This window comes from Panthera onca, chromosome A2 (assembly GCF_046562875.1).
Source record: "Panthera onca isolate mPanOnc1 chromosome A2, mPanOnc1 haplotype 2, whole genome shotgun sequence".
In the NCBI taxonomy this organism is placed as follows: domain Eukaryota; kingdom Metazoa; phylum Chordata; class Mammalia; order Carnivora; family Felidae; genus Panthera; species Panthera onca.
In genome coordinates this window covers 86,357,510-86,374,812 of record NC_138340.1, presented here as the reverse complement: position 1 = coordinate 86,374,812, position 17,303 = coordinate 86,357,510, and the positions used below count along the sequence as shown (strand labels likewise).

Genomic DNA, 17,303 nt, shown 5'->3' with positions numbered 1-17,303 from the left:
TTAATATACGGCTTTAACCACTTTCAACTCTTGTTGGAGATATTTGCTCACATTAACCCCCAACACACGCACACATGCATGCACACGCCATCACACATACACACATAGGTTCCTAAGTTCTTTTATTCACACAGTGCCACAGTGTGGATTATCACATCCCACGTACCATGGTTGACTTGAGCACAGTCAACGGCAGTGGCATGTGTGTTTACCAGGTCAGATTGTGATAAAGATATATTGATCAGAAACATAAATTATAACTGATTTGGGCTAAACAGTATGGATCTTGGTTGGCAGGAACCATTAACACAATTCATTTATAACAAGAGTATCCTTAATAGTCATCTGATTGACTTCAGTTTTGGAACTGAAGAGTGATAAATACTAAGACTGCGATTTTCTTGAGAAGCAACTTTAGCAGACAGTATGGTTGCTCAGAATATGTCAGGCTGTGGATCAAGTGCAGAGTCAAGTGTACAGCCAAGAAAAGAGAATTGGTAAATAGGACAGGAAGTTAATCTCTATTTGAATTTTCAATGTGTCATATATTTCAGATGTTGGTTATAAAATCTCAATTTTCAGTTCCAATATTTAAATCTTTTCGCTGGCACCATCTTCCATGTGGAAGCTTTGTATTTATGCTTCCGATTTTTAACATAAATTCATTCTATTCATCAGAGGCCAACTTTTATAGGAAAGTGGCATGCAAGGGACTGTCACTTGCAATATACACGTTGAAGATGGAATGGTCTATTTTGTCCAGATTTAATTTTGACTCCCAGTAGACAAAGGGATACTGAAGTAATTTATCTCTCAACTTGCTAGGGGATGTTTTCAATTTCAGTAAGCAGCAGCAGTATATTAGCATGGAACATTTGGGTAAATTTGTTTCAAGGAGATAATAAATAACTAAACTACTTGGTTAAAAATCAGAAACAAAACAATTTGTTCTTGTCATCTGGTGGTGCTTAAATGATGGAAAATAGCTCTCTAAAGGTTTAGCTAATCTGTGAATCTAGTTTGAGGCTGTTGCTGGCTTTATCTTATCACACTGCATGTAATACCCTAAAATCCACTAAGAATCTTTGTATTTTAATACAAATACCTTCCAAGATGATGTTAATAGTCTGCATGAAAACATCTAGCCAGAAAGATAATGGAGAAACCAGATGACCCAATTTTGCATTCTGTGCCTGTGATAATTAGCTGGTATGCCATACTTTTACAATATTAAAAGATACTGGTACAACTATATATTTTTTGGAGGAGGGACCGAGGGAATTTTGAGTGACAGGATAGGTAAATGAGTCAGAAACACACCCACACACCCACACATACATGCTTGAATCGATTGTAAACAGAGGAGGAATGTTTTAACTATCTGAAGTTCTTAACTCTCCTATTTTGAAACCTGCGAACGTTTTGGTTTGGATGCTCATGGCATTCAATGATAGTAAGAGATATTCCTCATTTATAGCAGATGAGAGGAAGTGTCTCAGCACCTCAGTCTCTTGCCACATAGGAGTCAGGAGGGCCAGAATTTGCTTCCTACGGCCACGATATGGAGAGTCTTCACTTTCATTTCTCCAACACGGTACAGAGTTAAGGTTGCCAAAGTACTGTTGAACGAGTGAGGTGTGGCTCCCTCTGTTGGTTGGGAGACCCCAAAAATCTGCTGTACAAAGTCGAAGTAGGATTGAGGCAGGGGACAGCTGATTGATCAGCTAAAGGAAGAAGGAATCCAGCTGATACTTCCTTTTTATTAATTCTGACCCCCTCATTATAAAAACATTTAACTATTTTTATACAATTACGCCTCCTAATTTTCTTTTAGTACCGAGTTAACCTTAACCAAAATTTATTCCTATCGAAGAACAGCGGAACACAAAATTTGGGCTGGTTTAGCGTGACTTGTCCTTTATTCCTAAGAATTGTCTTTTATCCCAATCCCTTTAAGACTGATCTGATTTCAGCCTGATTTAGTGTAACATAGCTACACACATCTTATATATTTTCACGTAGCAGAAGAGATAGCTATAAATGAATCTGATAGGAAAAAGAATTATGACTCCACCAGATTAGGATTTGCCTCTAGCTTATATTTAAAATGATTCCTGAGCCATTCTGAAACTCTAAACAAAAGCCACGGTAAAGCAGATCACTGTAATTTTCTCTAAGAAGGCATGAAGAACTGAGAGTGGAAAAAAATGTTTATGTATGGTTGTACAAATTAAATGTTCTGTGAATGTTTGCTGCTTATTTTAGTATCATAGTGCCACATAAGTTGTGCTGGTTGAAAAATTTAATGCAGTTACAGTTTCCCCAAATCCTGATACCCTACACAGATTTATGCTTACTAAAGTGGATCAGTTGAGCTTTTCTGTTAGGTAAAATAAGGGAATAATGGAATATGCTTGCTATCAATTCAAAGCTTAGGATTTGGGTAAGTGTATTTATAAAAAGAAATGCATCTAAGCCAAAAGCTGTATCACATATGTTAGTGAAGAAGAAATTTTGTTGTAAGGCAGGGGGTGTAATCAGGTGCACATTCCATTAAGGTCTTGTTCTCTTACTAAATCACGACAAATGTCTAAGAACACATTTGATTAAGTACTTAAAGTTTTGTTGTTTTTCTATTAAAAAGTCACACTTTGGTTTCCTTTTCATGTATTTATTTTTTTAAGTTTATTTATTTATTTGGAAAGAGAGAGAGAGAGGTTGGGAGGGGCAGAAAGAGAGGGAGAGAGAGAGACAATCCCAAGCAGGCTCTGCACTGTCAGCCCAGAGCTCAACCCAGAGCTGGAACCCAAGAATGGTGAGTTTATGACCTCAGCTGAAACCAAGAGTCAGATGCTTAACCAACTGAGCCACCCAGGTGCTCCTCCTTTGCATTTATATTTTGACCCTGTAAGAAATGAACATTGTATAAAAGACCATTTTAAAAGTAGGGTCAGAAAATACCCAGTTACAATGAGAATGGTTGTTGTATGTGCAGTATTATTTTATGACTAAGGTTTTTCTTTTCAGTTTACTGAATACAAGAAATCATTTTTGGGGATCTCATATCTTCTGAGTCTAGAAAGCCTTGTGCAGATACATAAAATTTTAAAAAAAGCTTTGCAATACACATTTTCAATAAGTTTTAGAAGCAAAATAGAGTTTCTAAACGAAAAGTAATAGGATTTTATATAAGATACAGTATCATAACAAAAGGAAAAACATTTGGAAATTCTCAAATAAACTTAGATTTTCTTCACTTGAAATTTGATGTAATTTCACCTTGTTTTCTACATTTCAATTTTGTAAATATAAGTAAGGAGTTGGCAGAAATAAAGTCTAAAATGAAGATAAACTTACTCAATATTTTATCTTTGGATGGAATCCACATTTCAGGTTGAAAATTGTCTCTGAAGTATAAATTATAGAGTTTGCAAGAAGGATCAATAAACTCGTAATTAGATCTGGGACTTGGGTGGATTCAAAAGATTCTCTTATGTTGTGTATGTGATGAATTCTGATTTTGTATTTTAACTTTGTTACAGAATTTATGCTGTAAGAAATGCTTCAGAAATTAGAACTTTTATGCATGTTAAGATTCTTTAGCTACTTAAATCTTTCTAGAAGAATTAAAGGGTAATTTTTAAAGTTCTGTTAATTGTAAATGAAATAAATTCAAACTCATGGCTTCATTCACTATTATAAATTATATGTTCTATCATTTATTAATATAGTCTTTGGTTTGTTTCATCTTCAGAGAGATCTTATTTTTTTTTTTTTTAACTGTATTCAATCTTTTTTTGGGGTAAGAGAGGTGGAGAGAGACAGAATCTCAAAAAGGCTCTGCACTGCCAGCGCGGAGCCCAACACAGGGCTCAGACTCATGAACCTTGAAATCATGACCTGAGCTGAAACCAAGGATCAGGTGCTTAACTGACTGAGCCACCCAGGTGTCCCAGAGAGATGTCTTTTATAGAACTAAGGCGCTCTTGATATATTTCTCAAACCAAAAAAAGGAGGCAGATTTTGCTCTAAATAAATTTGAGAAACAAAACAAGATGTGTTTTACTCTTGGAGATTTAGAACGTGCATTCATATACAGAGACTCTGAAGTCAAAAAGAGATGACTTTAATTAACTTTATTATTTATTCTAACGTCATAGGACCATAGAACATCTTGGAGATGGGGTGGGGTGAAGGGGTATATATTTTAAGAAGCACTAATTTATTGAATTTTTGACTAACTTCCTTTGTTTTTAAATGTGCATCGTTTTTCTTTTTTTTTTTTTTCCTAAAGTTTATTTATTTTGAGGGCGACAGAGACACTGTGAGTAGGGGAGGGACAGAGAGAGAGAGGGAGACAGAGAATCCGAAGCAGGCTCTTTGCTGTCAGCCCAATGTGGGGCTTGAACTCACAAAACCATGAGATCATGACCTGAGCTAAAATCAAGAGTGGGATGTTTGACTGAGCCACCCAAGCACCCCTTATTGTGTTTTCTTGTAATACAATTTTAGAGTATCCATGTTTTAAATGTTAAAGAGACACAGAAAAATGTGTTTTTACATAGTGCTCAGGTTACTACTGAAGACATATGGAAGATGGATTTTTATCTTCAATCAGTTCAGGAGAAGAAAGGAAAAGGAAATCAGTATAAATGGATTATTCTGACATTGTATAGAACTAGTCTTGAAGCCTCAAGGAATGAAACTTTTAAATTCCTTGACAATCATTTTGTTCATTTTTTTTTCCTTCCCATTTTCACTCTGTGATGCAATTTATGTCCATAATTTATAGTTATGGCATATTTCAGCATTATTGACAGCTGGCAGAAATGGGTGTATACATTTATTCTTCAAGAGTCAGTGCTGACCCACCACTTTGGTACAATAGCAAAGTGTTAGTTTGTTAGATAATCTCATTGCTTTGCCTGTCTAAGTATTTTTTTTTAATTATTTATTTTTGAGAGAGAGAGAGAGTGAGAAAGAGGGAGGGAGGGAGGGAGGGAGGAGGGGCAGAAAGAGAAGGAGACACAGAATTGGAAGCAGGCTCCAGGCTCTGAGCTGTCAAGCCCAAAGCCTGATGTGGGGCTCAAACTTGCAAACCACGAGATCATGACCTGAGCCAAAGCTCCACGCTTAACTGACTTAGCCACCCAGGTGCCCCTGCTTTTGCTATCTGAATTCAATTATTCTTGATCCTTTTTCTGAACCTCATGAAGAAATTTCTGCCAATATTGAGCAGATGTGCTTTTCTTCTATCATTTCAACATGTGATATATGTATTTTTTAAAAGTCATGGTGTCAGCAAAGTATTAAGCCATATTCTTACATTTTTTTCTTGAATTATTCTCTATAATTTCATGATTTATGGGTGTGTGTGGGTGTATATATAACTTTTTTGCTTTATGAATTCTTCATTTTTTCTTGACAAATGGTTCTGACACCTCTACTGAGATACTTCATCCTCAATGCAAGATGTACTATTAAATATCACTGATATAGTATTTTAATATGTTTTTCAAAATATTGGCTAATCTTTATGCATCTTTGTGCAGTGTATTGTGAAAAGAATTCCATGAGGGGTTTATTATTTAAAATATGCACAAAATGTATTCAGAACTTGATCCAGTATATTTTTACATTTTTACTGAAATCAGTAAAGCACTCTTCTTTTCTTTTCTTTTTTTTTTTATAGAGCAATGAAGTTGTCTACTACAATGCAAAGGATGATCTTGATGTGAGTATTGGAAGTTTTACATTATATTCCAAGGTAAACTGAATTATGCTTGGATGACTGGCTTTACAGTACAAGCTGACCTAGCACGTTGAGTTTTTCAGAAAACGATCTATAGCATAAACGGAACTACTGGTGTGACCCAATGAGGTAATGATGAGTTGTAGTGCTTACGTCATCTCTAACAAATTATCGTTGGCATCTTCCTAGGTAGAAAAGCTATGTGTTTCTCTGGATCTGAGCTCTCACTGCACCCTGTCCAGACCTCAGCCCACAGCACTGACTGTGATACTCTACATCCCGTAGCGGTATGGAAGACAGAGGTTGGATCCCATCCATCTCTGTAAGCCTGGCGCTTATTACCAGGGTTACTAGGCAGGTCTCCTCTGACCTGAACTGCCCTTACCAGGGGGGCCACTTATTTCACATACAATGTGAATGACCTCCTGGAAGCTGTACAACAACTGGCCTTACCTGGCCAATCTTTTAAGCATAGTAGGTGTTCAGGAAGCCTTTTTAAATAAATGACTGTAATGTACATAGTCCAATGATTTTCAAACATGGATTATTTTAGCACAAATAAGTTACTTCTAACTTATGATTATGGTGAAAGCATTTGCAAAATAGCCAACAATTCGATCCTTAAACTCATTTAAATTCTCATATATTTGAGAAATATCTCTATACTCTTAACATATTTATCCAACAATGTGCATTGAGGGCTTCTTATATTTTCAGTATTCTTCTGAGAGCTTAGGATATGTATCCGTGAACAAGTCAAACAAATGTCAAATAACTGTTATTTGTTCTTCACACTCTTTTTATCTGACTCAAAAAATGCATTTCTATGCTTTTATTTAGAATTGTCTTCCAGAAAATAATTTAAAAACAAACACACACATAATAGATATGGTTTGTCTGAGATGCCACACGCCTTTTCAGGTTGTAGGACCAACTGAACTGCTCAACAGCATGGTTTATTGAACACTCTGAAGAAAGTGGACTGTTTTCTCCATTTAATAAATGAAGAACTTGGAGTGTTTTAAAAAGTGTTTTCTTTTTACTAGACATAGGTGCTTTGCCAGTGCTAACTATCCTCTTATGGTAAATATATATAATTATGATTTCACATGTGTGTATATATATATATATATATATATATATATATATATATATATATGAAATACATATTTATATATGTGTATGATGTCATTTTAGTTAGGTAGGAGGTATATTAAGGACAAACCGATGGCTCATACAAAACATTTTAATAGTTAATTGTTTGGTATCCAAGTGAGCATTATTTTTGTACATTTTATCTCACTGTTGGGATTAGTATTTGATATTTAAAAATTATGCAGTCATTAAAATATATATGCAAAATCCTTATCTTTCCTGGTAGGAAGTTAGAGCTACTACAGCACTAGTTACAGTTTTTTAAAACACTTAGTTTGTAAAAGTGTAACAAAGATTTCATAAAAAGTAAAGCCAATGGATTAACATGCTGGATCCAACCTGCCGGTCAACAAAGATGATCCTGTTACTGATGAGCATAAGCTGAATGTTACCTAAAGATGATACTGATACTGCAAATATGTTTTTCTTTCCTCTAAACCAATTAAATAAGTCATATTTTTGATGTCAGGTAAAATAGTTTTATTTAAGTCAGGTTTTCTTATTATTTAGAAAGTTATATTTTTTTTATTTAAAGTTTTTTTTTCTAACGTTTATTTATTTTTGAGACAGAGAGAGACAGAGCATGAACGGGGGAGGGGCAGAGAGAGAGGGAGACACAGAATCTGAAACAGGCTCCAGGCTCTGAGCTGTCGGCACAGAGCCCGACGCGGGGCTCGAAGTCACGGACAGCAAGATCGTGACCTGAGCTGAAGTCGGACGCTTAACTGACTGAGCCACCCAGGCGCCCCGAAAGTTATATTTTTATTTTGTATAGTAAAAGCGAGTTTTCTTTGTTCAAGATTTTAACAATCATGTGCACAAATGTAGATACAACTGGGGCTCCTGGGTGGCTCAGTCAGTTAAGCATCTGACTTTGGCGCAGGTCATGATCTTGCAGTTCATGAGTTTGTGCCTTGCGTTGGGCTCTGTGCCGACAGCTTGGAGCCTGGAGCCTGCTTCGGATTCTGTGTCTCCCTCTCTCTCTCTGTTCCTCCCCCTCTTGCACTCTGTCTCTCTCAAAAATAAATAAAAAGGATTTTAGAAAATAAAAAAAACCAAACAAATGTAGATACAACTTTTTAGTAAGTACCATCCCAGTTAATGTTAAGTTGCCCCACTGAATAGTGCAATAGTATAATTCATAGTCTGCTTTCACTATGCTGCTAAGTTAGCAATGTGTCCATGATTAGTGGAACAGAGTACATGGGTTGTGTACTTGTAATACTTGAGCTGTGCTCCGTGCTTAGGTTTACATAATTTGCCTGCACAGATGTTTATTCATATATTAAAATAAAACTCCATGTAAGAAAGACAAGGATTAATACAAGTGAACCTATTGAACTTGTCATGTTTTTTGCCTTCTCCCATCTCAAAGAGTCTATACTGTTACCATAGGTTATAAATGTATCTATAAAAAAGATGCATTCTCTTTCTTGAACCAAGAGATGAGCTTTAGCAAGTTAAATCAAGACTCTCTAAACAGCAAAATATCAACTTGCAAATTTAAAACTTAAAAAAAAAATGATGCTCAGAAAAATATTAAAATGATGCTCAGAATTTCGAGAAACTATTTTCACTTCTTTATATATAAATAATGACAGTGCCAGAATAATTTGCAAAGAAAATTGTATAGGAGAAAGAGGGCTGAAACAGGAATCAGAGGGTTTGATTCACACTCCATTCCACCCCTAAAATTGTACTCACCCATACAGCTTTAAAATATATTAAAACTTCAACTATTTGCCTCTTGGGTAAGACATGCTACAGGTGATTAGGTGGTCCACAAATTTCATTACTGTTCAGAGTATTCCTGGAATACTGGCCACAGGGTCAAGTTTGCTAGAATTGTACTATTTCATGTAAATTTTTTGAAAATTTATTAAGAACTGTGGTAATTTCAAGTTTGCTAGAATTGTACTATTTCATGTAAATTTTTTGAAAATTTATTAAGAACTGTAGGATAATTTCATTTTATACTTCACTAAAACTTTTTATTGGGGAATTTCAAAGTGCCTTAGATATGAGAATATTATCACTCTTGTAAACGCTTAGACACTGAATAAAATGAACCACATTTAATGATTAGTGTATTGGTTTGGCTATTCTAGAGAGACCTAAAGTAAAAGTGGCTACAGGAAGACAAAAGTTCATTCTCTCATGTGAACATCTGGAGGTAAGGCCTAATGTGTCAGGTCTCAGTCTTCCAGGCCCCCAGGTCCTTTTCTCAAGTTTTCTTCTCTCTTCAGTTCAGTGTAGCTTTTCCATGTTGTGATCCAAGCCTGCTGCTTCAATATACATACAGTGATTTTCGCCTTCTAGATAACAGAAAGGAGGCAAGTGTCGATAGAGGACATGCCCTTTGCCTTTAAGGGTATGTTTGGAAATTGTACACATCGCTTTTATTTGTATCTGATGTCCACAGCTTAGGGACTAGCCTGGCCGAGTTGAATCAGGATGTAGAATAGAATCCTCCCCCAACATAGGCACGCACCCAAACAAAATATGGGGTTCTATTACTAAAGAGAGAGTAGAGAGAACACTAATCGGGAAATAATTAGCAGCTTATGAACATACCTTCAGTTTGCTCATCTTGACGAATTGAAGTTAATTCCAAAATTCCACTCACTTATCTGAGTGACTTCTATCACTTAAAGATAGTCAAAGTCTCCAACTTGGAACTGAGGAGAAAATTCTTTTTACAGTTAAAATGAATATAAAGTGATATGCTGTACTATTTTTTAGTCCTCCCGCATGCATGCGTTTTGATCACCACAATCAAATTGTTTTCTGTAAGGGAAATACTCATTATCTTACAGTGAAAGAAGTTAAGAAATGTAAGCAAATGTTGCACTTTGATATTCCACTTACGCTTTTTAGTAGTTACACATTTTTTTTGAAGATTTGTGCTGATCTGTTGAAATTGGATGGTATAATTTACAAACCTTACCAAAAGTTTTGCAAATGTAGGTGGATTTAATTGACTCTGATACTCACAACTTTATACAAACAGTGCTTGATATTTTATATATCAAATGTTCACAAATCATAATGCCATCTCATTGTTTTGGTTCGAATTGGCTCACCATCCCTGTTCTTTGTCCTGGTTTTTTTTATCTACTGATTTAATTGTGTGTAGTATTTTTATTGCTCAAACTCAGAGAGCCACATTCATTATTAAAATCTGGTGATTGGAAATTGTAGAATGTGAGTTTTATCATCACACATCAGCTAATATCTAATGAACAAAGGAACTAATTAGAATAGTAAATATTGAGACGTTATCCATTAAATAAATTTGTCCTCATTTATTTGAATGGTAACACAAATGTTTGAAAGCTAAATAGAGTTTCTCTTTTAAATGTTCTGCCTCCTGAAGGAGACTAAAGAATTCTAAATTCTGAGCCTGTGGTTATTATTTTTAACTTTTCCTCCGGTTCTGCGTTAGTGGGAGAGGATTTATTTTTCTGTCACCGTGCCTAGTGGGATGGTGGTCATTTTCTCCATTTTATACCGCTCACATCCATCATTTCGTTTCCATGCCCATGACAATGATATGATTTTAGACATTTTTCTCAAACATTTAAGAGCTATTAAAATGGTTTTACATTTTATATTATGCTTCTAAATTATCCATATCCCTTTAATAATATTACACATTATTAATATATAAATATTTCTAAAATATTGCATCCCTAATTCTCTGCTCATTGTCGAGATATTCACATCAGTTATTATTGCCTTTGGTATTTAAGACACTCATGAAACTTTAAGTTTTTTTTTTTTTTTAAATGTTTATTTATTTTGAGAGAGAGCATGTGTGGGGGAGAGGCCAGAAAGAGGGAGAGAGAATCCTTAGCAAGCTCTGCATTGTCAGCACTGAACCCAAAGCAGGGCTCAGTCCCACAAACCATGAGATTATGATCTGAGCTAACATCAAGAGTCTGACACTTAACCAACCGAGCCACCCAGGTACCCCACCACAGATGAAGCTTTACTAGTTCTTTCCTAAGCTGTTATGAATTTTGTGAAGAATTGTGGGCACTTTCCTCTTGGAGGCACAACCCGTCTTTATAAATTATTCCCTTGGTGTCTCTCCATAGAGTGTAACTTCCTGGAGGCCAGCTCTTGTACTCACAGCAGGTGACAGAGCTCTTACAGTAACCAGCACATAGTAATCACTCAGTGAGGGATTTTTCTGAACAAGTCGGTGAATCAAAGTTCTAAAAGAATCTTCACTTGACACAAATACGAACTGGATGAAGAATACCAGAGTCATAATTATATACAGTAAAACCTTGGTTTGTGAGCATAATTCGTTCTGGAAACATACCTGTAACCCAAAGCACTTGTATATCAAAGCGGATTTCAAGAACCATTGGCTCAGTTACAATCATGTAACGTTCGGTGTCACATACTACTCGTATGGCAAGACATCACTAGTATCTCAAGTTAAAATTTACTAGAAATGTTTGATCGCCTTGCAGATCACTCGCACAACAGGTCACTTGCAGTCCAAGGTTTTACTGCATCTCCTATTTCTATGCTCCATACTTCATGTCATGTTTAAGGATGCCCTTTCACCACCACCCCGGGTTTCAGCCAAGACCTGTGTGAGTCTCTGTGATGTGAAGGACTGGAATTGAAAGTCTCTGAAGAAAACACTTGCCCTTCACAAATGCATACTGTTGACCAGAAACCATAGCATACGTTCTATGTCATTATTTGTTTTTAAGTTACAACTGTGACAGAAGCCAGAGCAAATGCTTGGAAAGAAATCTGTACCATTTTACTGTTTCCTAATCCTGAGACGAGAAAGGTCTTTCTTCATTTATTTTTTTTTTTTTTTATTTTTGGGACAGAGAGAGACAGAGCATGAACGGGGGAGGGGCAGAGAGAGAGGGAGACACAGAATCAGAAACAGGCTCCAGGCTCCGAGCCATCAGCCCAGAGCCCGACGCGGGGCTCGAACTCACGGACCGCGCGAGATCGTGACCTGGCTGAAGTCGGACGCTTAACCGACTGCGCCACCCAGGCGCCCCAAGGTCTTTCTTCATTTAAAACCAGTCAAATAGAAACCAGGCAGTGGAGGAATAATATGAAAAGATCAAGAACAGTACAGTAGAAATACTGTAGGGTTAAAAATCCAGAGGACATTTTTCCTCTGAGATATTTCAGATACTTCATAGAAGAAAAACATTAAATGTATGCTTAATGTCTCCAAAGAAAGAACCAGTGAACTGTGACCAATAGACTGACATAAAATTTTCAGAATCAAAACTGCTAAAATAAAAATTCCATTGGAAGAAATAACAGATTTGACAATGCAAGTTATCCAACAATGATTCACAGAGGAAGCAGGCAACACTCCCAGAATGTCAAAAAGGTTAGAAAATTATGGAAGGAAAAATAACACATGGAAGACAGTATGCAGAGATGTAAATCCTAAGTCATGTGTTCCAATAGATCAAGTCAAAGCATATGCATTAGAGACAATAAAAAAAGGTTTAATGGAAGCAAGTATTCAGGTATGCAAAGAGATCTGTATGTAATTGTAGACTTGAAAGGCTACAGTGTTTCTTTCGTTAGAGGAGAGAATATATTAACATTAGCTAGGACACTGGACCCAGGAATATTTTTTAGCAAAGATTTTTAAAGGATTTAGGCAAGATTTTCAGAAGTCAAGAACTTTTATACTGAAAACTGGCACAGGGATATTCAAGAGAAGATTTCTAGTAGGCATTGAAGTATTTAGTTGGCCTGGAATACTTTTATGCTTAGCTTATGAATAGACTTTGAAAACAAGTGTCCAAAATTTCCCCAGCCAAGTGTGAAGCTACAGGTGTCACAAAGCAAGATTCACCTACGGGTATGTTTCGGTATGCTGGCACAATGTTAAAATCAAAGAGAGTCTGAATATTTTGGGGTGTGATACATTCTCCAGTTTGCCACAGTCCCACTTCCCCCTGTTGTTTAACTCCCAGCCTGCTTTACCTATGTATGCAACATAAAAAATAAAATAAAAATGTACAGGGTAGAATCCTTAGCGTACCAATATATATGGGAAGGTGCAGGCAGCGTTTGAGAGTATAGAATATGAGTAGCTGGAAATGAAGGAGTAGCTTTCAAAAGATACACAAAACATACAAAGAAAGCCATCAATTGAGTATATCTGGGATTCAAGATTAAATTGGAAATCTCCTGTTTCCTGTTATTCTTCCATGTTTATTATTCTGGTCTATCACCACTTAGGATTTGAATACATAGAATGATATATTCAAGTGTAGTCTATTGATTTTGTTTATTATAATGATGATACATGGCCTCAGTTAAAGGGAAAATAAGCATTCAAAGGTGATCAAGTATTCCTTTGGAATACAACCTTTCAAGTGGCTACATCTGAATTGGTCAGTTTGTGGGGAGCTATTGTGTTATAAGCTTTTCTTTTCTTTTCTTTTTTAAATGTTTATTTAATTTTGAGAGAGAGACAGAGTGTGAGCAGGGGAGGATGAGAGAAAGAGGGAGACACAGAATCTGAAGCAGGCTCCAGGCTCTGAGCTGTCAGCACAGAGCCCGACGCGGGGCTCGAACTCACGAACTGTGAGATCATGACCTGAGCTGAAGTCGGACACTTAACCAAATGAGCCACTCAGGCGCCCCAAGCTTGTCAAGTACTGTGATATGAAACAATTCCTCACAGGCATTTTATACTTTCTATACTCCTTTACTTTGATCAGTGGTATTTATATTCATTGGTGGGCTTAAAAATAAATACTTAGTGTCAGCCAGATTTAGCTAAAGCAGTAGCTGAAGTAAAGGGGAAAATTAACGTCCCTTCAGATTGTGTAGTAGATAAAAAATTATGACTATAGTTGTTTAAACAAATTTTCCAATTGAAACTTAAAATTGCTGGTGTAACTGGGCTAAATTAAATTATTTGGTAAGCCACAGTTCCATGGAAGAATGTAAGGCACATAGCCTTCCTTGAAATTTAAGACAGTCATTCCTGTATCCAGTGTGCTACTTAATGTTAACATATCCTCTCCTCTAACTACCTGATGACGATATCCTACAATTTTTCTAATCAGATACTAAGTATTCTTTAAAAGCCAACTCAAGTACTACTTTCTCTTGAAGACTTCCTTGCTTTTTCTAGGAAGCAAATGGTATTTCCTTCCTGTGTATGTTCTAAACAAGTTGTTACTCATAATCTGGTTTTATACCTTACCCTATAGCATTTGTATACAGGGACAGTATTTTCTAATTAAACTTTTAGTAACTTGAGGTAAGGATCTTATTTAGTTTCTCTCTAGCAATAGTAATAATTTGGAGTAATTGTTGAGATAATGCATGTTTCTGTAGGTGTTTATGTGTTTCGATACTCCTATTACTTGCATAGCATTTGTAAGGACATGTTTACTTTTTAAAGTGCTGCTCTATTTGCATAGTAGTTGAGAAATCTCCCGCAAGCATGGCAGAAGTGAAAATGTTTGTTTTGTGTCAAGGTTGGTGGAAACAAGTTAAGAGGGGAATGGCAAAGCTGGCCTTGACTGTGGACATTGTTTTCTCATCCTCTCTCATCCACCCCTTCCTCTCTTGGTCCCTGAAACAGTCATGAGGACTAAGAGTAATGTCAGCACAATGTAGTTTCCCCCATGTGGAAAACTGATTCACAATGGGAATGAATAGTGGAGTTAGAGTATTTGTTTGCAGTTACTACAAGTGCCATAAGAATCATGATTTTTGGTTCCACGTCTGGGCAGATCTGATATGCTAAGTGCCTGTGAATCTCCGTGAAACGTGAAATCAGGCTTACTGTATTTACTCTCTCAGACTAAAGTTCTGTCTGATTCTGCATATAATTAGGAGAAATAATAGTTTTTGAATTTCATTTCCAAAGAGGTGATAGCATTAAAATGGGTATTTTTTCGATGTGGGATTGTTTTTTAACTTTTTACCAGGAACAGAAAAATAAATACATAGAAGACAGAATAGTATAATACCTCCATAATCATTATCATCTATTATTTGCTTAACTATTTTATGGTAAATTAGAGATATGACATTTCACTCCAAGGTACTTCGTTTGCAACTGCTTTCTCCCCTTTTCATGATGACAAAGGACACATGTATAATCACTGTACACACTGATGCACAGAGGAGATAGTAGAGTGTGGTAGGTAAGAGGTTGTATCCTGGAGTGCCACTTCTTGGATTTGAATCCCAGCTCTGCCAATTTCTACCTGGGTGGTATTGGCGGTCATATCATCTCTCTGTGTTTCACTCTCTTGGCCTGTAAAATAAAGGTAATAGAATATCTACTTCACCCAGTTACTGTGAAAGTTAGTTAACACATACAAAGCATGTAGAATTTTCCCGTCTTAGAGTAGGCAATCCAGGAATGCTAATGAGTAGGATTTTTAAAAACTAATAATTATTAATATGATTGTAATAAAGTCAAGGTTTATTTGAAATGATTGTAGCTCTAAGTGGAGCCTGTTTGTATGTATGTATTTGTTCACTAGTATTTGTGTAAAATATGTAAGACAGTGCACAAGAAAATAAAATTCAGAATAGAATCTTAAAAAAAACATTTATTTATTTTTTTGGAGAGCGAGAGAGAGAGAGAGAGAGAGAGAGAGAGAGAGAGAGCATGCTTCTGCATGCAAGTAGGGGAGGGGCAGAGGGAGAAGGAGGAAAAAATCTTATGCACACTCCATGCTCACCAGAGAGCCCTGTGCGGGGTTTGATCTCACAATGCTGACATCATGACCTGAGCTGAAGTCAAGAGTCAGAAGCTTAACTGACTGGGTCACCCAGGTACCCCTCAAAAAACCTTTAAAAAATGTGAACACAGTGCAGAAATTTGTCTTCATCTCATTGTAGGTTTGTTACAACTAGATTTGAAAGGAAAATTAAATGTCAAAAATATTTTTTACAAGGCTACAAATGCAACAATTTTTTAGGAAATTTCACATTCATGTTCTCCTTACATTTGAAATTTATTGAGGTTCTTAGTTTAGGTTTTAGAGACATCTGTCCCAACAAATTCTTAAATTCCCTGAAGGTTAGTGCAGCAGATTCCCCGGAAGGCTTGAGTTGTACCAGCAAGCTGCAATTTTCTTAATTCCCAGAGCAAGTAAAAAGAAGGCAGATCATTACAAACCCTTATTAACCTAATTCCAAGATCTATGTTTTTGACTAAAGTCCAAATGAAGTAAGTTCAAACCAAAATTCCCAGTTCGACAAATTGAGTTGATTTGTTTGCTACATTTCATTGTATTGATCATGTTAAAAATCTGACCTGTCTGCGACATTTGTCTAGTCTCCTGAGTTCCCTTGCATATTTATGTTGCTATTTATTTTCTTAGAATCTTGTCTCCATTAAAATTAATTCCAACAGAATGTCCTATCTAAATGTCATTTTAAAAGTCCAGTCTTGCATGATTTTATTTTATTGTAGACAGATAAATGTGATTCTAGAATGAGCTAGTAGAGGTATGCATTAAACAGCAAGGAAATCTATTCTGATTATTAAAGAAAGAATCAAAGTCTAGGTTTCTTTTCTAACCTTTTTTACACTATCTTGTAATATGCAGCCTTTATATGGGGCTCTGTAAATGAATGACATCAAATCCTCAAATAGGTGATGGCATAGAAATAGAATATTAATTACCTCTGTATAGTTATTGGTTTGATCAGAATTGCCATTTTTGTGTGTGAATCTAAAATAAATGGTTTAAATATTTTGGATGCTATATGTTGGATTATAAAAATACTCAAATATATATACATATTCTTTTTTTTAACTTTTTAATGTTTATTTTATTTTTGAGAGAGAGCGACAGAGCATGAGCAGGGGAGGGGCAGAGAGAGGGGGAGACACAGGATCCAAACTCAGCACAGGCTCTGAGCTCTCAGCACAGAGCCTGATACGGGGCTTGAACTCATGAACCATGAGATCATGACCTGAGCCCAAGTTGGTGCTTAACCCTCTGAGCCACCCAGTGGCTTATTCTATATGTTTATTCTATACTAGGCACTAAATGCTTTATATACAATGTATCATTTAAAGTTCACATTAGTCCATGGTGGCACATACTATTATTGTAATGATTTTTAGTTAAGACAAATACAGTTTAATGAGCTTAAGACCCTTGCCCTGTGTCAAACACATGGTATCTGATCATGCGCAGAATTGAATGTCACGCCGTTGGTATGATCCATAGCAAGACCCGTGAGTCACTGTGCTGTGTCATCCTGCCTGTACCCTGGGCACCTGGAAGGGATAGAAGTCCTGTGATGCAGCTGTTAAAAGTCAAGATTTAAGGCTAAAATTTTTTGAGAGTTTTGATTTAAAATTTTAATTTATTGTGGCTATTCATTATTTTGCCCATAT

General features: G+C 36.1%; 1 protein-coding gene across 9 annotated transcripts in view; it reads left to right on the top strand.

Moving 5' to 3' along the window:
• The window catches only part of CACNA2D1 (calcium voltage-gated channel auxiliary subunit alpha2delta 1), a 499,516-nt gene that overhangs the window by 296,022 nt on the left and 186,191 nt on the right, over window positions 1-17,303 (top strand). For all 9 annotated transcript variants that reach the window (XM_060632338.3, XM_078442515.2, XM_060632340.3 and 6 more), the window contains one exon: window positions 5,693-5,734. In XM_060632338.3, the coding sequence (XP_060488321.1) occupies window positions 5,693-5,734 (42 nt within the window). The remainder of the gene's footprint in view (window positions 1-5,692; window positions 5,735-17,303) is intronic.